General features: G+C 41.0%; 1 protein-coding gene across 5 annotated transcripts in view; it reads right to left on the bottom strand.

Annotated features, from left to right (window-relative positions):
- Positions 1–27,345, bottom strand: part of LOC129492003 (small ribosomal subunit protein eS17-like) — a 92,564-nt gene that overhangs the window by 16,397 nt on the left and 48,822 nt on the right. For 4 of the 5 annotated variants that reach the window (XM_063611109.1, XM_063611108.1, XM_063611110.1 and 1 more), the window contains one exon: positions 23,994–25,537. The exons of the other annotated variant lie outside the window; for it this stretch is intronic. In XM_063611109.1, the coding sequence (XP_063467179.1) occupies positions 25,119–25,526 (408 nt within the window). In that variant the 5' untranslated portion in view covers positions 25,527–25,537 and the 3' untranslated portion in view covers positions 23,994–25,118. Of the gene's footprint in view, positions 1–23,993; positions 25,538–27,345 lie in introns of those variants that run through there. 5 annotated transcript variants of the gene reach the window in all.

Raw genomic sequence — 27,345 nt, 5'->3', positions numbered from 1 at the left:
CCTCCTGAGTAGCTAGGATTACAGGCGCCCGCCACCATGCCTGGCTAATTTTTTTGTACTTTTTTTTAGTGGAGATGGAGTTTCACCATCTTTGCCAGGCTGGTCTTGAACTCCTGACCTTGTGATCTGCCCACCTTGGCCTCCCAAAGTGCTGGGATTACAGGCGTGAGCCACCGTGCCCAACTCAAACTTCCTATGAATTCTGTTGACTCAAAGAATAGTTGTTGTATAATCCTTATACCTAGAGAGCTTTTAGGCATTTAAAGGCACAGAAACATTCTGGTATAGTCATATTGATAGACACGACTAGCTGGATTTCCTAGGCAGACTAAGAATCCCTAAGCCTAGCTGGGAAGGTGACTGCATCCACCTTTAAACATGGGGCTTGCAACTTAGCTCATACCCGACCAATCAGGTAGTAAACAGAACTCACTAAAATGCTAATTAGGCAAAAACAGGAGGTAAAGAAATAGCCAATGATCTATGGCCTGAGAGCACAGGGGGAGGGACAATGATCAGAATATAAACCCAGGCATTCCAGCCGGCAATGGCTAACCGCTTTGGATCCCCTCACTTTGTATGGGAGCTGTATTTTCATTCTATTAAATCTTGCAGCTGCACACTCTTCTGGTCCATGTTTGTTAGGCTGGAGCTGAGCTTTCGCTCGCCCTCCACCACTGCTGTTTGCCTCCATCGCAGACAAGTTCTGACTTTCACCCCTCCGGATCTGGCAGGGTGTCTGCTGTGCTTCTGATGCAGTGGGGCGCCCAGTGGGCTAAAGGCTTGCCATTGTTGCTGCATGGCTAAGTGCCTGGGTTCGTCCTAATCGAGCTGAATACTAGTTGCTGGGTTCTACGGTTCTCTTCCGTGACCCATGGCTTCTAATAGAGCTATAACACTCACCGCCTGGCCCAAGATTCCATTCCTTGGAATCCATGAGGCTAAGAACCCCAGGTTAGGGAACAAGAGGCTTGCCGCCATCTTGGAAGCGGCCTGCCACCATCTTGGGAGTTCTGAGAGCAAGGACCCCCCCGGTAACAATATGATGTGAATTATTTGGTCAATTCTGATTATTTCTTCTCAAGACAATGCTTTGCTTCAAACCCCGTTTGTGGTGACCTTTCAGAAGGGTGACAGGATGCAGGCATTACTCACAGCACAGTAGTTCCCTCTTATCCACAGGGGATAAGTTCCAAGACTCCTTGTGGATGCCCGAAACCCATAGTAGAACCCAATCCTATATATGCTATGTTTTTTTTAATACACACATCCCTATGATAAAGTTTAATTTATAAACTAGGCACAGTAAGGGATTAGCAACAATAGCCAGTAGACTATTTGTGCTTTGGGGTCATTATTAAGTAAAATAAGGGTGACAAACACAAGCAATGCAACAACAGGACAGTTGATCTGATAACCAAGACAGCTGCTAAGTGACCGAAGGGATCCGCTGGACCGAGGGATGAGTCACACCCTGAGCAGGATGGAACAGGATGACGCAAGATTTCATCATGCTACTCAGAACAGCGTGACATTTAAAACTGATGAATTGTTTAGTTCTGGAGTTTTCCATTTAATATTTTCAGACTGTGGTTGACCAAGGATAAATGAAACCACAGAAAGCAAAAACTAAATATGCCGGGACTACTGTATTCTTGCTTTCTCTCTCTACCAAATCAATAGATGTGAACTGGCGTCCATGTTCATTCTCTTACTGAGTTAACCAGGCTTGCAGATTTCTAGAACATTGGTACAAATAACAGGATATTATTTCTAAGGGAGCAAAACCAACATACACATAAGTTCATTTTGTATAAGTATAGATATATCCATTGTATAAGTATAGATATATCCATTGATTCTTCCCTTGAGTCATAATTATATAAAAAATAAAAGATAAAATCAGATTCAGGTTGCAAGCCCTTGGTACTCCACTAAGCTACATATCCACTTAGTAAAGAACAAGAGGGCTAATTACTTTCAGTGGGTAGTATGCTCATGACAAGATTATCAAAATTCCAGCACCATTTACACTCTTTCTTGTTTTGTTTTAAGAACATATTTTTAACAGGGAAGACACACACAGCATTGATTATCATTTTTCTGATTCAAACATCAGTTTGTTTATCCTTTGGCTGAGAGAGAGAAATAGGTCAGTAGTTAACATGCTGAAATCTGAAGCGTATCACATGCTGTTGTGCAAACAGTAGACATTCAGTAACTACCTGTTGAAAGGGTAAAAACATTTTCAGTAAAGAGTAAGTTGTTTTCCTGAAATTACAGTTTAATGCAGTCAAAAGCACAATACCGATTTTAAAGTGAATATATTATATGTTTATAAAGTAAACATTTATATTCTACTCTGTAATTGTTTAGTTCTGTTACTGTTTAAGTCATTTTCTTTCTAAGCCAAGATTCTTATCTGATAGCCAAGCTTGCAGAGTCAAGTAAATGGACTTCCCTTTCTGCCAACGAGGGAGTTACCTAACCCTCTACAGGGAAAACCGGAAAACGTTCCTGCTATAAAACAAAATGTAGTAAGGTAACAGGTCTACAGTGGCCAAAAATGATGAAGAAGCTTCACCCAGAAAGGTAAGAATGAGCTGGTAATGCTAGACAGCTCTACAGGGTTTTATTTGTCTTTGCAAACAAAAGGCTACGATCTTAATGACCACATGAGTAACAGTTGAGGCCTGGAGTCTTTCTGAGAAAAGGAGATGCAACTGAGGCTCCTGAATCAAGAAAGGTGCCCTAAAGTTTTTCCCCTCTGCAAAGGGTATACTAAATACTGCCATCCAAAAGAGCGAAAGAGGCCGGTCACAGTGGCTCATGCCTGTAATCCCAGCACTTTGGGAGGCCGAGGTGGGTGGATCGCTTGAGGCCAGGAGTTTGAGAGTAGCCTGGGCAACATGACTAAATCCCATCTCTACCAAAAATACAAAAATTAGCCAGTCTCTTAATCCAGTCCCCCAAGTAAATAAACACATAAAAGAGGCATAAATTACTATATTCAATTGTCTGGAGATGTCTAAGCCAAAAACCTAACAACAAAAATTGCTGCAAGCTGGTAATATCCTTGGTAGAAGGAAATTAAAATCTGTTCTGGAGATTGTACAAGATTCCCACCCAAAAAACCCACTTAAGTTCACCTTTCAAACTCTGCATATAAAGAAGGATATTCTAATGAAATCGATCTACACAACACATGATGGGAAGAACTCAGGTAATAGAATTATCAGAGATTTTTTTTAAAATATGTTTAAATTAAGAGGAAAGAAAAATTGGATATCTGTAAAACTAATGACACATAGAAAAGGATTAAAAGATTTGATTAAAGGCTAATAAGGACTAAAAAGAAAAATATTTGAAAAAGAAAAATAGAATTCATGTAAATGAAAAATGTAGTTATTGAAACCAACGCTCAATGGAAATGTTAAAGAGAATATTAGACACAGCTGAAGAAATAATAAGTGATAACTTAAATCTAAGGAAATTGCACAGAAGGCAAGATAGAGAATCAGTGAAAAACACCATGAAAAAGAAGTTAAGAAACGTGGAAAAGAGAATTAGAAGGTCTAATGTAGTTCTAATATGAGTTTTAGAAAGAGAAAGTAGAAAAAAATTCAGGAAAAATAATTCAAAGAGACAATAATATCTTAAGTTTTCTCAGAAATGACAATAACTGAACGCTCTTAGTTTCAAGAAGAAAAGCCCAAACAGGATTAACAAACATTTTCCCATTCCCAGCATAGGAAATTTGCATTCAATAAGTTGTGCTACAATAATTGGTTGTTCTTCTGGAAAAATAAAATAAAATGAGATCCCTATCCCATGCAGTTTTCAAAATTCAACTGCAGGTAGGTTAAAAGCTAAATGAAGAAAACAAAACATTTAAAACATTTAGAAAAATATTGGAAAATAGCTTTATGATCTCATGGTATGAAAAATTTTATAAAACAAAAAAAGTTCAAATAATTAATGAATGTTTTGTTAATTGAAAAATAGCTTTTTTTTTTTTTTTTTTTTTTTAAGATAGGCTGGAGTGCAGTGGCACTCCCAGGCTCAAGGGAGCCTCTCACCACAGCCTCCCCAGTAACTGGGACTACAGGTGCCTGCCACCACGCCTGGCTAAATTTTTTTGTATTTTTTGTAGAGGTCTCACTATGTTGCCCAGGCTGGTCTTGAACTGTTGGGATCAAGCAATCCGCCCACCTCGGCCTCCCAGAGTGCTGGGATTACAGGCATGAGCCACCATGGCCAGCCTAAAAAATAGCATTTAAAAATCAAAAGATAAGCCACAGATTGGGAGAAAAAAGATTCATGGCCAAATATTATAAAGAACTCCTATAAATTATTAACAACATAAGCAACCTAAGAAATAAGGAAAAAAGATACAATTCTCAGAACAAGGAAACTGAATGGCCAGTAAATATATAAAAAGATGCTCAACCTCAGTTACAACCAGGGAAATTCCTATTGAAACCATAAGTTATTCTATTCACACTCAGCAGATTGGAAGAAATACAAAATTCTGATGATACATTTTAGTGAGAGAATCAGTAAGGGAACACTGCTAGTGGAGCCTATTAATTGGTATTAATATGATCACTTTAGAGGACAATTTGGCCACATCTAGTGAAGATGGGTGTACCCTATAACCTAGCAATCCTATTGCTACATATATATTCCTAAAGAAATTATTTTCTAAGGAGATATGGATAATTGTAAAATAATATTTAATACAATATTTTTGAAACTGAAAAAAAATTTTGAAATAATCAATCAATATAAGAATGGCTGAAAGATGTTTTGATTTATTCACCCAATGAATAACAACCATTGGTGAAAGTGAATAGAGCCAGAGCTGTCAACATGGATAAATCTAAGAAACATATTGCTGGCTGGGCGCGGTGGCTCACGCCTGTAATCCCAGCACTTCAGGAGGCCAAGGTTGGTGGATCACGAGCTCAGGAGATCGAGACCATCCTGGCTAACATGATGAAACACTGTCTCTACTAAAAATATAAAAATAAGATTAGCCGGGCGTGTTGGCGGGTGCTTGTAGTCCCAGCTACTCTGGAGGCTGAGGCAGGAGAATGGCGTGAACCCGCGAGGCGGAGCTTGCAGTGAGTGGACGTCGCGCCACTGCACTCCAGCCTGGGCGACACAGCGAGACTCCGTCTCGAAAAAAATAAAAAATAAAATAAAATAAAGATATATTGCTAAACAACAATAAAAGTGTTTCTGAACGTTTTGAAAGAAAGGTTATGTATATTATGATACAATTTATATGAAAATCAAAGCTGGAGAGGGGCTGGGTGCAGTGGCACACGCCTGTAACCCCAGCACTTTGGGAGGCCGAGGAAGCCGGATCACTTGAGGTCTGGAGTTCGACACTAGTCTGGCCAACTTGGTGAAACCTCGTCTCTACGAAAAATACAAAAATTAGCAGGGCGTGTTGGCGCATGTTTGTAATTCCAGCTACTCAAAAGGCTGAGGCAGGAGAATCACTTGAACTCAGGAGGCAGAAGTTGCAGTGAGCCAAAATGATACCACAGCACTCCCGCCTGGGCAGAAGAGGAATATCATCCCAAAAACAAAACAAAAAATAGCAATGGCTGAAAACTTTTTGGATTTATTCACCCGATAAATAGCAACCATCAGTGAAAGTGAATGAAATAGAGCCAGATCTGCCAAAATGGATATCTAAAAAATATATTGCTAAATAGCAATAAAAGTGTTTGAACTCTTTGAAAGTAGGGATATGTATGTTAATGATACAATTTATACAAAAATTAAAACGTGCCAAAGATAGCATAATTTTTAAGGCTATGTGTATGTGTGTATATATATATATATAGTAAAAGTATAAAAACTGGAGATGGGGGGCTGGGCGCGGTGGCTCAAGCCTGTAATCCCAGCACTTTGGGAGGCTGAGGTGGGTGAATCACAAGGTCAGGAGTTCAAGACCAGCCTGGCCAATGTGGTGAAACCCTGTCTCTACTAAAAATACAGAAATTAGCCGGGCATGGTAGCAGGTGCCTGTAATCCAAGGTACTCGAGAGGCTAAGGCAGGAGAATTATTTGAACCTGGGAGGTGGAGGCGGAGGTTGCAGTGAGCCAAGTTCACGCCACTGCACTCCAGCCTGGGTGACAGGGCAAGACTCCATCTGAAAAAAAAAAAAAAAAAAAAAAGAACTGGAGAGGGAAGGAGGGTAGGAGGTAGGTTTCACAAGGGGCTTCAATTATGGTTGCAATAATTTTCTTAGATGATCAGTACATTAGGTATTGATAATACTATCACCTATACTTTTTAATGTATCTATAATATGTCATAATGTTGAAAACTCGAAAATATCCAAATATCTTTAAATCCCCATATTCTTTTTTCTTTTAATGAAATACATGCTATGGTGAGCCATAAGCACATCCCAATACCCATGTCTTTTAAGAGGAAACTTTAAAACACTTTCTAAGTTGTGCTGAAGAATAGGCTGGTATATATACCTGGGCCTGGTGAAAATCTCAGGAACAGAGAAGACACTTCTGCAACTGCTTGGGTTATTAGTAAATGAAACATTTCTAACTTTAAATCATTTGATATTGAAAAAATATATGTTATAAAAAATAATGAGATCATGTCTTTTGCAGGAACATGGATGAAGCTGGAGGCCATTATCCTTAGCAAACTAACGCAGGAACAGAAAACCAAATACCGCATCTTCTCACTTATAAGTGGGAGCTAACTATGAGAACTCACGGACACAAAGAGAGTAACAACAGACACTGAGCCCTATGTGAGCGTGGAGAGTGGAAGGAGGGAAAGGATCAGAAAAAATAACTGTTGGGTACTCAGCCTACTACCTGGGCAACAAAATGATCTGTACAACAAACCCCCATGACATGAGTTTACCCATATAACAAACCTGCACATGTACCCCAGAACCTCAAATAAAATACATTACTTATATTAAAGAAATTTGGGGTTTATGCATTTAGATTACTTAAATCTTCCAGGTCCCCACCCTGCAATGGTAAAATAGAAATGGAACATTTTAAACAAATTTACTCGAGAACCTGTGCAGGCTTCTTTCACAGAGAAGGGGAACACTTTTCCACCTAAAATATTTACGAAGCACACTATGTAATCTATTTATGTATGTAGATATTTTCTCTTTTCATCTTAAAAAGCATTTCAAATAGCTGAATCTATATAGTGAATATAATGAATTCAGGTTCTTGGGGTAAGACAAAGAATATTAGAAAATCCTACAAGAAGTTTACAAAATAATTTACAAAACCTTTCATCCAAAGGTGAACACTCAATGAACACGCTTGAACACAAAAAGCTTACAAAATAACTCACAAAACCTGTCATCCAAAGATGACAGGTGCATGTTTTCCAGATACAGAATATCAAGATATTTAAACACCTGACTGCTAGAAATATACAGGTAACAAACCACATCAGCCTCTGAATCATATCCATGAGCTCATTTATATTTGCCCTAGTGTTTCTCCAGTCATTAATGGAGTCAGCATTAATCTTTCTTGATGGTCATTTTGTCATTCCTAAAATACATTTTAAAAACCACAATTGGGGCTGAGTGCAGCGGCTCACGCCTGTAATCCCAGCACTTTGGGAGGCTGAGGTGGGCAGACTATGAGGTCAGGAGATCGAGACCATCCTGGCTAACACGGTGAAACCCCGTCTCTACTAAAAATACAAAAATTTAGCTGGGTGTGGTGGTGGGTGCCCGTGGTCCCAGCTACTCGGGAGGCTGAGGCAGGAGAATGGCATGAACCCGGGAGGCGGAGCTTGCAGTGAGCTGAGACTGTGCCACTGCACTCCAGCCTGGATGACATAGCAAGACTCTATCTCAAAAAAAAAAAAAAAACAAACCACAATTGTGCAATTTCACAGCAACCTCATAGTCCCATATTAGTAATTTTCTTTGAATGCCCTGTCTCCACAGTTGCTAAGCAATTTGCTTATAAATTTCATGAAGCAATGTTGCCAAATGCCTAGCGAATGTTATCAGGATCATGTCTGGAAAGCAACCCTATTCAAAGTATTACTGGGCACTTATTAAATCAGCTATTGTCAATAACAGAAGAGTCCTAGATGATACTTATTTTGAACAGTCTTGCCATGTTCAGACCGATCCTGCAAAGACTAGAATTAAAACTTTTTACTTCCATGAAGTCTCAGGAGCCCAGGAGGTTTTCTGATGAACCGGCTTAAAGTTTGGGAGTCTTCAGAAAGTAAATAACAGCAAAGCCTGTTTCAAGTCAATTGGGACAGTAGGGGTCAGACCAGAGGGAATGGAGCCCAGGGAGAAGTCAACTGTCACAGTGGTTTCGGGGTCACTAGATCCAATCTATTTGAGATTGTTACTGAGTAGAAGAGGTTTCTGGTTTTGCTTTTGTAACGGGTATGTAAGAAATACGTTAGCAGCCCTAGAGTAAGTCAACTTCTTAGTGATTGGGGTCACATCAATCAAATACGACATCAGAGCTTGAAGGTGCTCTAGAGGCTCAGCCAGCACTCTCATTTCATAAAGGGCAGAATGTCACTCCAGGGAGGCCATGTGACCTGCCCAATTAAAGTAAAATCATAAAGCAATCAGCAAGGGTGTTGATGGCAGTAACAGGCTTTTCTGGGCCCCTCACTCCCCACCCCCATGCTGGCCCAGACATGATGTGATGAGACCATGAGAAGTGTCTCACCTGCAGGCTGCAACAGCCAAATGACAGACGCCCAAACTGGAAACAGTGACCATGGCAACATTTCTAAATATACACCTGGAGGAGGCATTGCAATTCTTTGAGTAAAGAGGTTGGTTAAGAAAAGTATCTGACTACACAGGCTTAAAGAGGTAAACAACATGGTTCCCCCCCACCACCATTTGGATATGTGAAATGAGAGCCTGAAAAAGAAGTAGCATCCCTTGGCCGGGCGCTGTGGCTCACGCCTGTAATCCCAGCACTTTGAGAGGCCGAGGCAGGTGGATCATTTGAGGTCAGGAGTTCAAGACCAGCCTGGCCAACATGATGAAACGCCATCTCTACTAAAAATACAAAAATTAGCCAGGTGTGGTGGCGCATGCCTGTAATCCCAGCTACTCAGGAGGTTGAGGCAGGAGAATCACTTGAACCCAGAAGGCAGAGACTGCAGTGAGCTGAGGCCGTGCAATTGCACTCCAGCCTAGGCAACAGCACAAGAGTCTCAAAAAAAAAAAAAAAAAGTATCATCCTATTTAATGTTAGACGGACCCTGTATCTTGAGTGGAAGAAAGCAGCATCCTTCAAAGGCTGCCCAGGCTGGGGCTTGTGCTCAGAGATGACAACAGGCTGAAGGCAGATGTGGGCTGCCCCTGCCTTCCCCTGGCCACACACTGGGAGACACCATGTCCACGGGAAATGCCCTCCTAAGCAGACAGATCAATCTTGGTCATGGTGCACCCCTCCTGGGCAGCTTCCTTTGCCCTAATGCCATGAAATCTGACTCTGAACTGCCAAATTCACCCAGTTTCAATCACCTCCACTTTTCTGCCACTCTTTGCTGACAGCTTCATGGAAGATGGCTTATTCTCTCTTCTCTCTTAGGTAATAAATGTGTCACTTTAATTGGTGGACTGCTCTATGGTAGGCACTGTTCTAAGGGCTTTACATGTATTAATATTTACTCTTCATGATAGCTGTAGGCTGGGCATGGTGATTACACCTGAAATCCCAGCACTTTGAGAGGCCAAGGTAGAAGGATTGCTTGAGCCCAGGAGTTCGAGACCAGCCTGGGCAACACAAGGAGACCCTGTATCTATTTCATATTACAAATAATTACTTTAAAAAATTCTATTAGGTGGATACTACTATTATCCCCATTTTACAGATGAGGAAACAGACCAGAGAGACTAAGTTACCAAATATATATTTTAGTAGTGGGTTCTAGTGGTCCAGGAGATCATTTACCTGTTTAGTGTGTAACCCAAAGCAATAGTCTAATATTTGGGATTTCTTTCAGGTGATTTACAGGGAAAAGGATGATGTCACTACTGGCTTGTAAATGACCAAATGGGGGAAAAAAAATAGAACTGCTGATAGTCCTGTAATCTTCTAGCTGTAAAATTCACCTATACGCTATAAATCTTGTAGCTGTTAAAATTCACCTATGCGCAAGGTTGACTTTGGGGGAAGTCTGAGTGTCTGTCTACTCTTGAGTTCTCACGTTGGTAAAGAATAAAAAGAACACAGCTTAGCCAGGTGCAGTCACGCACGCCTGTAATCTCAGCACTTTAGGAGGCCACAGCAGGAGGATTGCCTGAGCCCAGGAATTCAAGGCCAGCCTGGGCAACACAGTGAGACCCGTATCTCTACAAAACATTTTTTAAAAGTAGCTGACCATGGTGGTGCGCACCAGCAGTCCTAGTTTCTTGGTAGGCTGAGGTGGGAGGACTGCTTGAGCCCAGGAGGTCAAAGCTGCAGTGAGCTGTGATTACACCACTGCACTCCAGCCTGGGTGACACAGCAAGACCCTGTTTCTCTCTCTCTCTCTCTCTCTCTATATATATATATATATATATATATGTTTATATATATATATATATTTTATATATATTTATATATAATACAAATATATATAAATGTATATATTCAATTAAATAAAAGAAGAGCATAGATTCACATGTACTTTTATGCTAATCCTCAGGGAGAATTTCTAGCAGTTTTGAAAATGTAGCTAGAATATTCTTCAGACAAAAAAATCCATAAATCACTTCTAAAATCTATTTCAATTCAGAGAACTCATGTGATAGAAACAATTTCATTTCCCTTACTGATTAGTATCTCAGTAATGTGTTAATTACTTTATAACCTGACAGGTTCTAAAAAGAATTTGAGCTACATTAGGTTCAGGTTTAATATATTATTCACTCTCTTAGCTCTACCTGTTAAATATTTGGGAGTTCAATGATAAATCAACTAAGAATCTTTTGTAGTCATACTGCAGAAAAAAAGATCTATAGTCATTTATAAGTTATCTCCACAGTAACTCCAAAATAAAAAGGTAAAATAATGAGTTTATAGCAGGAATGGAATAATATTTTACACAACATTTTATGTGAACCCATATGAATCAATAACTTAATATTTCATTATTTCATTTATTTTGGATCATTAGCAAAACACTTCAAGCACTTAAATATAATACAGTTGATTTTCTCCGTGTTAAGCATTTTAAGAACTTGAGTTCATCGGATCTAAGGCTTAAACTAAAACTGAAAGTCAGTTAAGTAATGCTTTTACCAGCACCTTCCCCATCACAGATCACATGCACACAAGCAGAAGAGAAGTGGCCCAATCCAGCTTGATAAACAAGAGAAAAACCGGTTCTTATGTAAGAGACAATGCACACCTCACCCAGTTACATAATTAAGCATATTTGGCAGGAGAAGTCTGACAAGACTGGAATACCCTGCTTGTTTGTAAGTGTTCCAACAGATGTAGGGATGGGAAAAAATCTATCAAGAGACCTCAGTTCAGTGTAGTCCAAAACCTTGAAGCAACATTTTAATGGCCCGTGTCTGAATAAACAGCCCACCAATTTGCATGGGTGTCTATGTAAGGGAAGATCTTAATCCTCAAGGTATCATTCTATTGCTTTTTCCTTTTTAAAGTCTCTCTTTCTCTGAGACAGGGTGAGACTCTGTCGTTCAGGATGGAGTGCAGTGGTGTGATCATAGCTCACTGCAGCCGCGACCTCCCAGGCTCAGGTGATCCTCATTTCATTTCATTCATTCATTAAATGAAATGAGTCAATGAAGGCATCAGCCTGCCAGTAGCTGGAACCACAGGCACACACCACACCACCGGGCTAATTTTGGGGGAATTTTAGTAGAGCCAAGGTCTCACTATATTGCCCAGGGTGATCTCAAACTCCTAAGCCTAATGGGATCCTCCCGCCTGGGCCTTCCAAAATGCTGGGATTACAGGCATGAGCCATGCCCGGCCAAACTCAACCTTTTCAAAAGTGAGTCTTCACTTACTGCTTCTCCTTCTTTGCCCTCTGCAGCTGGGGAACTTGCATTGATAACCAAAATGCTAAAGCTTTTTGTTTCAGACCTCAAATCTAAGTAGCCCTTTCTGAGTTTTCATCCCACCTGATCTCTTTGCAGTACGTGACACTCTGCCTAACTTCCCTTCTCAAACCCTCATCCACAGATCAAATAGTAAGTTTAGAAACAAACCAGCTGGCGTTCAATTTAAGGCCCAGACAATTGCAGTTTGGGAGTGTCCTTGTGTAAGTCACGTAACCTTCTGAATCTCAGTTTCTTTCATCATCTATAAAAATGAGAATACTATTCCCTGCCTTCAGGAGACTGGTATGGATTAAATGAAATGAGTCAATGAAGGCATCTATCATAAGGTAGTCAACAAGTTGTTAGTTTTCTTTCTCTCTGCAGCCCTGTTCTTGTTCCTGAGTGTTGGTCCATAATTTTTATTTCCCTTCAGCATAGCTCCACCTGAACTTCCAATTCAATTTGGAAAAAGCTAAACTAACACATTCTTCCACTCCTGCCTGCACTCTCCAGTAGCTAAAGTGGGGCTTATGGCCTTAGACCCGTCCCCATCACCTGAGCCAGCATTCCATGTGTTATGAAATTAAATGGGGATATATGACCTAAGCACTTAGGACTGGAACATCTGTGAGGGATCCTCTCTCTGTGTCTATTAGTCACAGAAATTTTCCAGCATTCAGGCAAGCCTATGCAGAGCATCTTTCTGAATGTTTAATGGTCCTCAACCAGGCACAGTGGCTCACACCTGTAATCCTAGCACTTTGGGAGGCTGAAGCGGGTGGCTCACCTGAGGTCAGGAGTTTGAGACCAGCCTGGGCAACATGGCAAAACCCTGTCTCTACTAAAAATACAAAAATTAGCCAGGTGTGGTGGCAGGCACCTGTAATCCCAGCTATTTGGGAGGCTAAGGCACAAGAATGGCTTGAACCTGGGAGGTGGAGGTTACAGTGAGCTGAGATTGCACCACTGCACTCCAGCCTGGGCAATAGAGCAAGACTCCATCTCAAAAAATAAATAAATAAATACATTAAATTAATTAATTAATTAATGGTTCTTAAAGTGGGGTCCCCAGGCCAGAATAATCAGCATAACCTAAAGACTTGTTACAAAGGCATATTTTCAGCCCCTCCCAAGGCCTACTGAGTCAGAAACTCAGGGTGGGAGCCAGCATCTTCCAGGCATTTTGGATGCATGCTAAAATTGGAGATCCACTGGCATAAACAACCTGTCATCTTGGACCTTAGAAGACGACAAACATTTATATATTACTGTACATGAACATGAGTAATTTCATTCAATCAGCACAAAAAAATTTATAAAACAGAAATTATCTTAGGGTATATTATTATTTCACTATAATAAGTTCATACAAAACTAAAAATATTCCCATTTCATATCCATGAATACAATATATTTAGAAGAAGATTGAAAGGGTACCTGTCTTAACACTGTGAAAAGACTATTCGTAGGACACAAAGGTAACATACGTAACAGAGTCCTACTTAAGCCTATTATATAACAACTTTTAAAAAAATAACTTTAAGAATGGGAAGTCTGTACTTGTTTTACTTAACTTGAAACATCTTCTCTTGGTCTAACTAGCATGTGATACAAATAACCAGTGTCATTTCAAAGTCCAGGGTATGCAGAGAAAAAACTTAGCAACTTAAATATACTGCATTAATTACTGTCTTCAAAGATATTAAGTTAAAATAATTAGCATATAGAATGTCTCTTGAGACTCAGGAAATCTCAGATCTACTTTTCACTAGTAGAACAAGGAAACATTAACAAGATAGATTTTGTGTGTTTGTTTGTTTTTGTTTTTAAGACAGAGTCTTGCTCTATCGCTCAGGCTGGAGTGCAGTGGTGTGATCTCAGCTCACCGCAACCTCTGCCTCCTGGGTTCAAGCAATTCTTGGGCCTCAGCCTGCCAAGTGGCTGAAATTACAGGTGCACACCACCACGCCTGGCTGATTTTTTATTTTTAGTAGAACCAGGGTTTTGCCATGTTGGCCAGGCTGGTCTCGAACTCCTGCCTTCCAATGATCCACCTGCCTCTGCCTCCCAAAGTGCTGGGATTACAGGCGTGAGCCATCATGCCTGGCCAACAAGATAGATTTAAATTAAAGAGCTGCAAATTCCTTCACAAGATAATAGGTCATATAACAAGAGCCAAAGCAACATCATCACTGAAGGCAACATGGGAATGTTGTGTGGGGCACCACCAACCACAGAAACACCCACAGCTCTGCATGCCCAGGTACATCCTTGATCCCTAACAAGGCTGGTTTGCAAGGCCGACCTCAGTGACTCACACCTGTAATCTCAGTACTTTGGGAGGCTGTGGTGCGAGAGTCACTTGAGCCCAGGAGTTCAAGACCAGCCTAGGCAACATAGTGAGAACTTGTCTCTACAAAAAATGAAAAAATTAGCCAGGTGTGGTGGTGCATGCCTGAGGTTCCAGCTACTAGGGAGGCCGAGGTGGGAGGATGACTTGAGCCCAGGAGTTCGGGGCTCCTATAAGCTATGATTGCATCACTGCACTCCAGCATGGAAGACAGAGGGAGACCCAGTCTCTGAAAGAAAAAAGGATTGGGGGAGAGCTTGTTTGCTCCCAGCCTCCTTCATTCAGCCCTTGTCTGTTCCTTCACTGGAAATGCCCCTTGAATCTCATTCCTCAGAGTTTACTAAAAAGTACTTCTGGTGTTAGTGAAAAGCCTTCAACCTCATCAAGCTTGCTTTCCAAGTTTCATGCTCCAAGGATTGAACACTCCCTACGACGACTGACAGCAGATACATCTATTTCCTTTAGGAGAAACCCTTTTAGCCCCAACAAAAGTAGGTGATTTGGCCAGATGGTCTCTAAAACACAATCAACCAATAATCAGTCAGCAACCAATGGTTTAACTTGAATTCATTACACAGAGTGTGTACCATCAATTGCCCAGTGCAGTTCAGACTGCAAATCTTAGTTTAATTTATTTTAATTCTCATCACAAGAACAATTCAAAAATTACTAGAGTTCAACCTTACACAGCGTATTTATGTATATGTTTAAAACAATCTGAAAAATGTGTACCAAATTTTTAATAGTTGTTTTATCTGGTTGGTGGATTATAGGTAGTTTTTATTTTTATTTACCTATAATTTTTTTCCCTTTTTACAATGAATAGCCATTTTTAGCTAACCAAAATTTTAAAAGTTACTTGAGCCGAGGAGTGTGAGGCTGCAGTGAGCTATGTTTGCTGCTGCACTCCAGCCTGGTGGCAGAGTGAGACCCTGCCACCAAAAAAATAAAATAAAATAATATCAAAAAGAAAAGGATTGGCCAGGAGTGGTGGCTCATGCCTGTACTCCCAGCACTTTGGGAGGCCGAGGCTGGTGGATCACGAGGTCAGGAGATCGAGACCATCCCGGCTAACATGATGAACCCCCGTCTCTACTACAAATACAAAAATAAAAAATACAAAAAATTAGCCGGGGTGGTGGCAGCTGCCTGTAGTCCCAGCTACTCGGGAGGCTGAGGCAGGAGAATGGCAAGAACCAGGGAGGCGGAGGTTGCAGTGAGCTGAGATCGCACCACTGTACTCCAGCCTGGGCGACAGAGTGAGACTCCGTCTCAAAAAAAAAAAAAAAAGAAAGAAAGAAAGAAAAGAAAAGGATTATTATCTAGCCTTTTTTTTTTTTTTTAAACAGTCTTGCTCTGTCACCCAGGCTAGAGTGCAGTGGCGCAATCTTGGCTCACTGCAACCTCTGCCTCCTGGGTTCAAGTGATTCTCATGCCTCAGCCTCCCGAGTGATGGGGACTACCTGCGTGTACCACCACACCCAGCTGATTTTTGTATTTTTAGTAGAGAAAGGGTTTTGCCATGCTGGCCAGACTGGTCTTGAACTCCTCACCTCAGGTGATCTGCCTGCCTCCACCTCCCAAAGTGCTGGGATTACAGGCATGAGTTGCTGTGCCCAGCCTCTCTAGGCTTTTTATAGTATAGTCTGGAGGGGGTTGATGCTACAAGCAAGGAAGTCAAGTTAATAGTAGAGAAAGATTGGAGACCTGAAGTAAGACCATATGGATGAAAAGATACTTAAGAGGCTAAATTAACAGGAATAGATGACATATTTGGATAGAAAAGTGGTAATTGGCAGGGCACAGTGACTCATGCCTGTAATCCCAGCACTCTGGGAAGCCGAGGTAGGTGGATCTCTTGAGCCCAGGAGTTCGAGACCAGCCTGAGCAACAGCCATCTCTACTTAAAAAACAAAAATTAACTGGATGTGATGGTACATATCTGTAGTCCCAGCTTCTCAGAAAACTGAGGTGGGAGGATTGTTTGGGCCTAGGAAGTCAAGGCTGCAGTGAGCTGAGATCAAAGCACTGCACTCCAGCCTAAGCAACAGAGCAAGATCCTCAAGAAAGAAAGAAAAGAAACATCAATGAAGGAAGGAAGGAAGGAAGGAAGGAAGGAAGGAAGGAGAAAGGAAGGAAGGAAGAGAGAGAAGAAAGAAAGAAAGAAAGAAAGAAAGAAAGAAAGAAAGAAAGAGAAAAGAAAGGAAAAGAGAAAGAAAAGAAAGAAAGGAAGGAAGGAGAGAGAGAGAAGGAAGAGAGGGAGGGAGGGAGAAAGAAAAGGAGGGGAGGGGAGAGGAGAGGAGATGAGAGGAGAGAGGAAAGGGAAGGGAGGGGAAGGGAAGGGAAGGGCAGGGAAGGGAAAGGAAGGGAAGGGAAGGAGAGGGGAGGGGAGGGGAGGGGAGGGCAGGAGAGGGAAGATTAGTGTTCAAAGATGACCCCCAGGTTCCCAGCTTAAGAACATAAACGAATGGTGCTACCTTCAACCAAGGTAGGAGAGGCAGGAAATAGTGTGGTGCTGGGAAAAATTATGAGTTCAATTCCAGACATGTGGGGTCTGGGGAGGCCTGAGGGATAGTCCAGCAGAGAACACTAGTACGAAGTTGGATCTGGAGCTCAGGAGAAATGTTCCAACAATGCTTCAGATTAGGAAGTCATCCCTAAAGTTATAGCAGAAGTCGTGGTTGTGGATGAGGCTGCTGGAGAGAATGAAGAGAGAAAAAGAACAAGACACTAGCAGAAAGGAATTCCAAGGATCACCAATATTTAAGGCAGGAGCAGAAAACAAAAAGCTCAAGAAAAGTTTTTCCAAGAAAGAAAAAACAACCCAAGAGAATGGAGTCACAGAAATAAAGGGAATGATGGCAGCTGCTCTCAGTGCCTACTCCCTATGGCTCAGTGCTGTCAGAAGCTTTACCCATCTCACCTGTAGCCATTCAGCAACCCCACAGGGAGGGCATTGCTGTCTCCTCTTATAGAGAAGGAAATTGACATTTATAGAGCACAAGAAATTTTCCTGGGATCACACAGCTATTAAGGAATAAAGAAAGGATCCAAACTCAGCCTTGCTGACTCCAGAGTCTGTGCTCTTTTCTCTCATCATCATGCTGCTTTATTAGAACGCATTGTAAATTGCTGTATCTGTCAACTGGTCTACATCCAGGTGAAATCTAGACCCTTGACACAGTTCTTCAAACAACAGAACTGATAGGTGGTGGGGTCTTTTTAGTACAGCCATGCTATTGTTAAAATAGTGAAACACAGCACAGCTTTCTGAATATTTTAGTTCCATCCCTTCTCAACTACCCCGGCCCCCCTTCCAGGAGCCCCCTCCTCATGATCCGGCAATCTTCTCTAGCACTAAGACCAATGCCTTCTTCTGTTTGGTTGGCACCCATGCCCTTCAGATTGTTAAATATTACCACCACAAATAACTGCGTGAGCCAGTTACGCATTTTATGTCATGTTAATATATACGGTAAGCACTCATAGGAAACACCTCTGATCTCCTTAATATTTGGTCAAATCATGTATTTTGAAGATACAGCTTTTCTTTCTTACTTAAAAAGTAAGACTAATGGAAAAATTAAATTATAAACAGTCACTTTAGAGATCAGTATTCATCACTTAAACAGCCAAAAGAATATGAAGACTTTTGATGGGTCGAGTAATTCCAGGACATTCCATTTGAACAAAATGGTGATAAACATTTGCAAATGGATTAAGAGCGCAGCAGCTAGAAATCACACAATTATGCAGCTTTAAAAAGGTAAGATTTTTAGACATAGTCATCATAGATATTTTATAGATGGTGGAAAAAATTAGTAAAATATTATGCTGAAAAGAAATATAGAAGATCATACTTAGTTTCTTAAGCAGTCACTTAATTTCCCTGTGGTTGGCAGATTGTGATGCAAGAAAAAATTCTGAAACCATATCTTCGCTCAAGAGACAGTAAATTTCAAGATAAAAAGATTAGGTAGAAAAGGATTTTCAAGTCTTTGTGCTTGGATTTTTTAACAAAACAAAGCATTCTAAAAGTACATATTGTCATTTCTGCTAACATTGTAACAGTTGAATCCAAGATGTATAATTATTTTGTCTCCTTCAAACAAATGCATACCAATTTTCTTCCTTATTTTTCAGTAAGATTGATCTGGATGATTCCAGATTTACACTAAGAATTACACAAGGAAGACTGGGTGCAATGGCTCACGGCTGTAATTCCAGCATTTTGGGAGGCTGAGGCAGGAGAATTGCTTGAGGCCAGGTGTTCCAGACCAGCCTGGGCAACACAGTGAGATCCCATCTCTACAAAAAAATTTTTAAAAATTTAGCCAGGCATGATGGCACGTGCCTGTAGTCTTAGCTACTAAGGCGGTTGATACATGTATTAGTTCATTTTCATGCTGCTAATAGACATACCCGAAATTGGGAACAAAAAGAGGTTTAATTGGTCTTACAGCTCCACATGGCTGGGGATGCCTCAGAATCATAGCGGGAGGTGAAAGGCACTTCTTACATGGTGGTGGCAAGAGAAAATGAGGAAGAGGCAAAAGCAGAAATCCCCGATAAACCCATCAGATTTCATGAGACTTGTTCACTATCACGAGAATAGCATGGGAAAGACCAGCCCCCATGATTCAATTACCTCCCCCTGGGTCCCTCCCATAAAACGTGGGAATTATGGGAGATACAATTCAAGTTGAGATTTAGGTGGGGACGCAGCCAAACCATATCAATATGGGAGGATCCCTTGAGCCTAGGAAGTCAAGGGTACAGTGAACCATGATCACACCACTGCACTCCAGCCTGGGTAACAAACAGAGAGAGGCACTGTCACAATTAAAAAAAGTTATTCAGGAAGGACTTAATTGATCTCACTTTGGGCCACAAGTAAGTGACTAAATGATTGATTGGGGATCCTCACTTCCTGGCTCAATTAGTCCCTTCCTATAATCACATGTCATCTAAACAAGTTATGTTGTTCTTTAAAGAAGTGAAATTATCAGCCCAAGAACCATGAACAAATGTAAATGTGTCTGCGGCCAGTGAAGCTCAGCAGGAAATCAATCATATAAAAATATCAAAGAGGCTGGGCATGTGGCTCACGCCTGTAATCCCAGCAATTTGGGAGGATGAGGTGGGCAGATCACCTGAGGTCAGGAGTTCAAGACCAGCCTGGCAAACAACATGGTGAAACCCCATCTCTACAAAAATGCAAAAATTAGCCGGGCATGATGGAAGGTGCCTGTAATCCCAGCCACACGGGAGGCTGAGGTGAGAGAATTGCTTGAACCCAGGAGGCAGAGGTTGCAGTGAGCTGAGATCACGCCATTGCACTCCAGCCTGGATGACAGAGTGAGACACCTTCTAAAAACAAACAAACAAAAAACAAAGGAACCTTGACCTAAGTTTTAATATGTTGTTGTTGTTGTTGTTCTGGACTTTTTTCATGATGCAGCTGATAATACTAGACCTAAAAGAGAGTTCTCAATGAAAATAGAGGCCAAGCACAATGGCTGACTCCTGTTATTACTCCGGCACTTTGGGAGGCCAAGGAGGGAGATCATGTGAAGCTACGAGTTTGAGACCTGGGCAATATAGCAAGACCCTGTCTCTACAAAACAAAATTTTTTTTATTAGCCAGGTGTGATGGTGAGTGCCTATAGTCCCAGCTACTCAGGAGGCTGAGGCAGGAGGATCACTTAAGCCCAGGAGTCTGAGGCTGCAGTAAGCCATAATCACTGCACTGCACTTCATCCTGGAGGACAGAGCAAAACACTGTCTCAAAAATAAAAATAAAAATAAATAGTGAAAATACAAAAGCAATCTCAAAACAAATGAGTTTGGAGGTGGAAGAATAAGTGATGGTAGAGAGTGTTTAAGTCAAACATGCCTATGAAAACAAAAGGACACAGTAGGTGCCAGGTATATATAATTACTGCCACAAATTTCTAACAAAAAATTGAAAGAGAGGGAGAGACTTGGCAGTACGTACAGAGCTATCCCCAGATTTGACAGATTAATTATGCATGTTTTTCTTTGGGTCTTAAGCTTTAAAGTACAAAAGAAAAATGCCCTAAGAGCCAACTTCCATTATAAAATCAGGATTTAGTGTTATCAGAAGATAACACTAAAAGGCTTTTTGGAAATCGAGGGATAAAAAGAATGGCTAGGACTGCATTAGCACAAGACAGTAGAGGACAATGAATGCTGCACTCCCAGAATTCTATGACTTTTTTCTGACTCCAAGATCTTTCCACTGTTGTATTCTCATTGGCTGACTCAGACCACAAGAGGATGTATTATTTCTTTTTTTCTTTTCTTTTTTTTTTTCTTTAGAGACAAGATCGCCCTCTGTTGCCCAGGCTGGAGTGCCATGGTGTGATCATAGCCCACCGCAGCCTCAAACTCCTGGGCTCAAGCGATCCTCTCACCTCAGCCTCCAGAGTAGCTGGGACTACAGGTACGTGCCACCATGCTCGGCTAATTTAAAAAATATTTTGTAAAGACAAGGTCTTGCTTTGTGACTCAGTCTGGTCTCAAAATCAAAGATTTGTGATTTGTGCTTGCATTTATTTATTTAATGCTTTTCATTTTATTTTTTATTTAGATTTCTAAGGTCATGACCTCTCCAAGACATTCACATCACTCAGGATCTATTAATGTTTCACTGATAAGCAGATCCTTTGTAGAAATCACACATCTTTGTATTGGTATCTAATGTATTTTCCTCATTCAACATATACATGACAATACATATCCAGCCACTCAGTGTCTTTCCTTATCCAAAGTAGAAGCCTTAAAATATGGCTTTGACCTTTCCATTCACTATTCCATGACCCTGTTTCTCTGCTTCCTTGTGCTTTCAGTGCCTTTCCACAGCTATTCCCCTCACCTGGGATGCCCAACTCGCCAGTTATGCAAATCCTCTCTATCGCTCAGGCCTATTCAATTGTCACCTCCTGCCTGAGCCTCAACTTCATCATCGATAACTGGGGTTAATAATAGTTGTCTTTTAAGATGGGTATTGAAGCACTAAAATAAAAAACACACTTATGAGTTCAAAACGTTGTCTAACAGGGAAGTCATTCACAAATGGTAGATACTTCTCTTCTGAACTTCTAAACTTATCTATATATGACCTTGGCATGTATCACATTATTTATATTAGGGATATTTATGTACATATTTTATCCCTACCATTAGATTTTAAGATTTTTTATTTATTAGTTTAAAATATTTTGTAGGGACAGGTTCTCACCATGTTGCACCAGCAAATCTGAAACTCCTGGCCTCAAGCGATCCTCCCACCTTGGCCTCCCACAGCAAGATTTTAAGTTTCTCAAGGATAGAATTTGCTTGATTCATCTTGGTTTCCACTTAAAGCATAGCAAATGTGAGCACAAAAGTAAATGTATAAATACAGCATTCAGGAAATAAGTCACAGGATCAATTTTATCTGCAACACTAAGAAGTGAATCAGGCTGGGCACAATGGCTTATGCCTGTAATCCCAACAATTTGGGAGGCCAAGGTAGGTGGATCACTTGAGGTCAGGAGTTCAAAACCAGCCTGGCCAACATGGTGAAACTCAATCTCTACTAAAAATACAAAAATTAGCCAGGCATGGTGGTGAGAGCCTGTAGTTCCAGCTACTCAGGAGGCTGAGGCAGGAGAATCACTTGAACGTGGGAGGTGGAGGTTGTAGTGAGCCGAGATCGTGCCACTGCACTCCAGCCTGGGTGACAGACTGGGACCCTGTTTCCAAAAAAAAAAAAAAAAAAAAAAAAACGGAATCAGTGACGGGGCACAGTGGCTCACAACTTTGGGAGGCCAAGATGAGAGGATGAGAGGATCACTAAAGGTCAGGAGTTTGAGACCAGACTGGGTAACACAGTAAGACCTTGCTTCTATTTAAAAAAAAAAAAAAAAAGAGGCCAGGTGCGGTGGCTCACGCCTGTAATCTCAGCACTTTGGGAGGCTGAGGCAGGTGGATCACGAGGTCAGGAGATCGAGACCATCCTGGCTAACACAGTGAAGTCCCGTCTCTACTAAAAATACAAAAAAATTAGCCGGGCGTGGTGGCGGGCACCTGTAGTCCCAGCTACTCAGGAGGCTGAGGCAGGAGAATGGTGTGAACCAGGGAGGCAGAGCTTGCAGTGAGCCGAGATCACGCCACTGCACTCCAGCCTGGGCTACAAAGCAAGACTCCATCTCAAAAAAAAAAAAAGAAAGAAAGAAAAAGAAAAAAAAAAATAGCCGGGGGTGGTGGCAGGTGCCTGTAGTCCCAGCAGTGACTCAGAAGGCTGAGGTGAAGGGATCACTTGAGCCTGAGAGGTTGAGGCTGCAAGTGAGCCGTGATCATGCCAATGCCCTCCAGCCTGGGCAACAGAGTAAGACCTTGACTCCAAAAACAAAACCCCTTTAATGAAATAATGTGATGTCTGGGGCTTGCTTTATGATAATGATGGGGCAGAAGATAGAGGATATAGAGAGAACAAGATTGGACATGTGTACATGAGGCTTCACCTTAACTCTTGAATTTTCTGTAACAAAAAACCTTTATTCCCTATTTTATTTATTGACTCTTTAATTTTACTTGAAATAAATTTAGTATAGTGGATAAGAGTGCAGGTTCTTGAATTACAGAATTTGGATTCCATTCCTGTTTTTTCATCTGCAAAACAGAGATGAAAGTCCTAATTCCTATTGCATGAAGCTGTTGAAGGATTGAATAAGAAAATCCTCATAAACCATGGAGGAAACACAAGGCCTGGAATCTAACAAGTGCTTGATTTTGTGTGATTCCATAATAATAATAATGGAACCACACAAAAATAAACCAATGTGCTTAACTGTAGGAATAATTTCCATCAAGCTGGAGTGACTAAATGTTTCTAACTGAAATGAAATGACACCAAGTTAAAACCTAAATAAGGCCTGGTGTGGTGTCTCATGCTGGTAATCCCAGCACTCCGTGGGGCCAAGGCAGGAGGATCACTTGAGGCCAGAAGTAAAGGCTACAGTGAGCTATGACTGTACCACTGCACTCCAGCCTGGCTAACAAAGTGAGAACCTATCTAATCATTAAAAAAAATGTTTTTAACCTAAATAAAAGTATTTAAGAGGTATATGTAAACTAACAAAAAAGATTAGCTAGCAAACTTTCATTAAACTGATATGTTTAGTTTCAATTTTCTCAAGTTTTACAAAATTACTATTCAAAGGTCCATCACTACCTGGTATTTCAGAATCATCTTCATTACTACTTGTGGTCAAATTGTTGCTGTTAATGATGTCATAATTTATCAACAGTGTCTAAAGCAGGGCTTCCCTTACATGAATAACGATGTGGTCTTCTTAGAAAAAATACCTAAGCACTATAGAAAATCTCACTTTAAAGAAAAATAAAAATGGGCGAGGCAAGGTGGCCTGTAATCCCAGTGCTTTCGGAGGCTAAGGCAGGAGGATCACTGGAGCCCAGGAGTTTGAGATCAGCCTGGGCAACATAATGAAGCCCTATCTCTATAAAATATGTTAAAAAGTTAGCCAGGTATGGTGGTGTGTACTTGTAGCTTCAGCTATTCAGGAGGCTGAGGAAGGAGGATCACTGGAGCCCAGGAGGTCGAGGTTGCAGTGAGCTATGATTGCACCACTGCACTCTGCCTTGGCAACAGAGCAAGACTATGTCTCAAAGAAAAAAAAAAAGTAAAAATAAGCTCAATTTCTCTGCCCACACAAAAAGCCTCTTCAAATTTAAAAACTCCATCGTTTAAAGTATTTCTCTCATATAACCAGACATTGTAAGTAATTTTTACTGTATTTGACAAGACAAAGACTTTAGCCAGCACATTGCTATACATTTACTCAAACAAAGTAGACATCTTTCTCTTTCAAGTAAGGGCATTTCAATATGCTCAAGTGCAAAGCTTTTGAAATCAATATAATTCCACTAAATTAAAAACAAGAAAAAACTGGGCAAGCCTCAGCCATATTCTACTACAGATGCGCTTCAATTTCTGATGGGGTTCCATCCCGATGAACCCATCATAAACGAAAAATGTTGTAAGTCAAAAATGCATTAAATACAAATATCCTCTTGAACATCACAACTTAGCCTAGCCTACATTAAATGTGCTCAGCATGCTTATATTAACCTGTGGTTGGACAAAATCATCTAACACAATGCCTATTTTATAATAAAGTATTGAATATCTCATGTAATTTATTGAACACCAAACTGTGAAAAACAGAACAGTTGTATAGGTCCTCACCATTAATGTAGACAAATGAAAGTACACTGGACCTGAAGAATGTTTGAAGAATTGAACTGAAATTAATTGCTGGATGAAGGGGATGCTACGGCCACAGAGTTGTCAATTTCTCACTCTTACAATGATGCTCTGGACAGAATAGCTGGTATAGGTTGAGTATCCCTTATCCAAAATGCTTGGGACCAGAAGTATTTTAGATTTTTTTTTTATTTTTGGAATATTTGCATATACATAATGAGATACCTTGGAGGTGGGACCCAAGTCCAGACGTAAAATTTATTTGTTTTATACACACATAATACACATAAACTGAAGGTAATTGTTTACAATACTTTTAATAATTTTGTGAAATTATTTTTTTTTTTTTGCTGTTGTCGCAGATTTATTGAAAATAATACAGCACTGCAGAAAAAATTCAAATAGGTCCCCGAGGCATTTTGAAATTCATCCCAACTGTAGGCTGAGTGAACTGCAGGTTGGACAGACTGCCGAAGTCCAAAAGCTTCAGCATTTCCTTAGTGTCAGGATCTACTTCAATTATTTCCTGATCCAAGGCTGAGACCTCAGGAACATAATCGTCTCTCCTTTCTCTCTCCTCCTCCTGCAGCTGGATGGAGATACCTCTTACTGGGCCTCTCTGAATCTGCTTCATCAGATGTGTGACATAGCCTGCTATCTTGTTGCGGAGCTTCTTGCTGGGGATAATGGCGATCTCCTCGCACACGCGCTTGTTCGTGTGGAAGTTGTTGCCCAGGCATGTGTAGTACTTTTCTATGATGACCCGGGCCGCCTTCTTCACAGTTTTGGTGCGAACACAGCCCATGTTGGCGGGTCCTTGGTAAAAAAGGATTTTGTGAAATTATTAAAGGAGGTCAAGTGTGGGAGTTTCCACTTGTGGCATCATGTCAGCACTCAAAGTTTGCGTTTTGGATTTTCAGATTAGGAATGCTTAACATGTAGAAGGCACTGGGATATAAACACTTGATGGTTTAGCAGGCATAATGTTCAGGAAGATAGCAAGTTTTGACTGTAGAGTTTGTTTCTTCTTTTCATTATATATTTCCCTAGAGAAAGGAAGCACATATTGCATCTGCCTGTCAACTCTTGCAAATCTCTCATAATTGGCATCTGTTTCTCTGCTTTTGTTTTTGTTTTATAATTTCAACTTCTATTATAGATTAAAGGATACTGGCTGGGCATGGTGGCTCACGTCTGTAATCCCAGCATTTTGGGAGGCCAAGGTGGGTGGATCACTTGAGGTCAGGAGTTCAAGACCAGCCTGGCCAACATGGTGAAAGCCCATCTCTACTAAAAAAAAAAAAAAAAAAAAATTAGCCAGGCATGGTGGCACGCATCTGTAATCCCAGCTACTCGGAGGCTGAGGCAGGAGAATTGCTTGTACCCAGGAGGTGGAGGTTGCAGTGAACCGTGATCATGCCACTGCACTCCAGCCTGGGCAATAGAGTGAGACCCTGTCTCAAGAAAAAAAAAAAAGATTAAAGGGTACATGTGCAGGTTTGTTACATGGGTATATTGCATGATACTGCGGCTTGGGATTCCAACAATTCTGTCACCCAGGCAGTGAGGATAGTACCTAATAGGTGGTTTTTCAGCCCACGCTCCCCTCCCTCCCTCCCCCGTCTAGTAGTCCCCAGTGTCTACTGTTCCCGTCTTTACATTCATGTGTATCCAATGTTTAGCTCCCACTTATGAGGGAGAACATCTGGTATTTGGTTTTCTATTATTGCATTAGTTCACTCAGGATAATGGCCTCCAGCTCCATCCATGTTGCTGCAAAGGACATGATTTCATTCTTTTTAAGGCTGCATAGTATTCTGTGGTATGTATGTGCCACATTTTCTTTATCCAAACCACCATTGATGAGCACTAAGGTTGATTCCATGTCTTTGATATTGTGAACAGTACTGCAATGAACATATGAGGGCATGTGTCTTTTTGATACATCCACTTCTTATAACATCTATACACCACTGCTAATCATAGCAAACACCTCTGCAGTTTCATTGCTGTGCACTTTCTTGGTGCCTTGGGTAAAACTTCTTCCTCTGCCTCAAGTTCTTTACTTCTTTCTTACTCCACTTGATCAGCTCCTCATTGATAAGTTCTTCAGCCTCAAAGCCAACAAGCTCTTCCTCCTCGTCAATGTCAAATTCCAGCTGTTTCCCAAGCACTAATACACTGTTACTTACTATTCCATCAACAGCAGGGTCTTTGTTAAAGCCTTTGAATGTGTTCACATATGTCTTCAAAGCTTTCTTCCAAAAGCAATTTATGCATTGCTGTGTGACTTCTTCCTGTGCTGCAGCCATATTCTGGATAGCACTTAGAATGTTAGAACCTTTCCAAAACTCTAGGAGCATTTGGCCAGATTCAGTCACCTAAACAGCCTGTGCAAACATCTGGTGTATATAGTATGCTATGAACCCAGCTCTTATGCTTTTAGTCCATTGGTTGAATCAGTGCAGTTTTGTTTGGTGGCAAATACACAATATCTACATCAGGATGCATGTCACCAATATGCTGTGCATGCCCCGGAGCATTATCTAGTATCAGAAGAATCTTGAATGCGATGTTATTTTGCCTACAATATTCTCTTGCCTGTGGACTAAAACCATTTCAAA

Source organism: Symphalangus syndactylus, chromosome 10, assembly GCF_028878055.3.
Source record: "Symphalangus syndactylus isolate Jambi chromosome 10, NHGRI_mSymSyn1-v2.1_pri, whole genome shotgun sequence".
Classification (NCBI taxonomy): domain Eukaryota; kingdom Metazoa; phylum Chordata; class Mammalia; order Primates; family Hylobatidae; genus Symphalangus; species Symphalangus syndactylus.
This window is presented reverse-complemented; position numbering and strand designations above follow the sequence as displayed.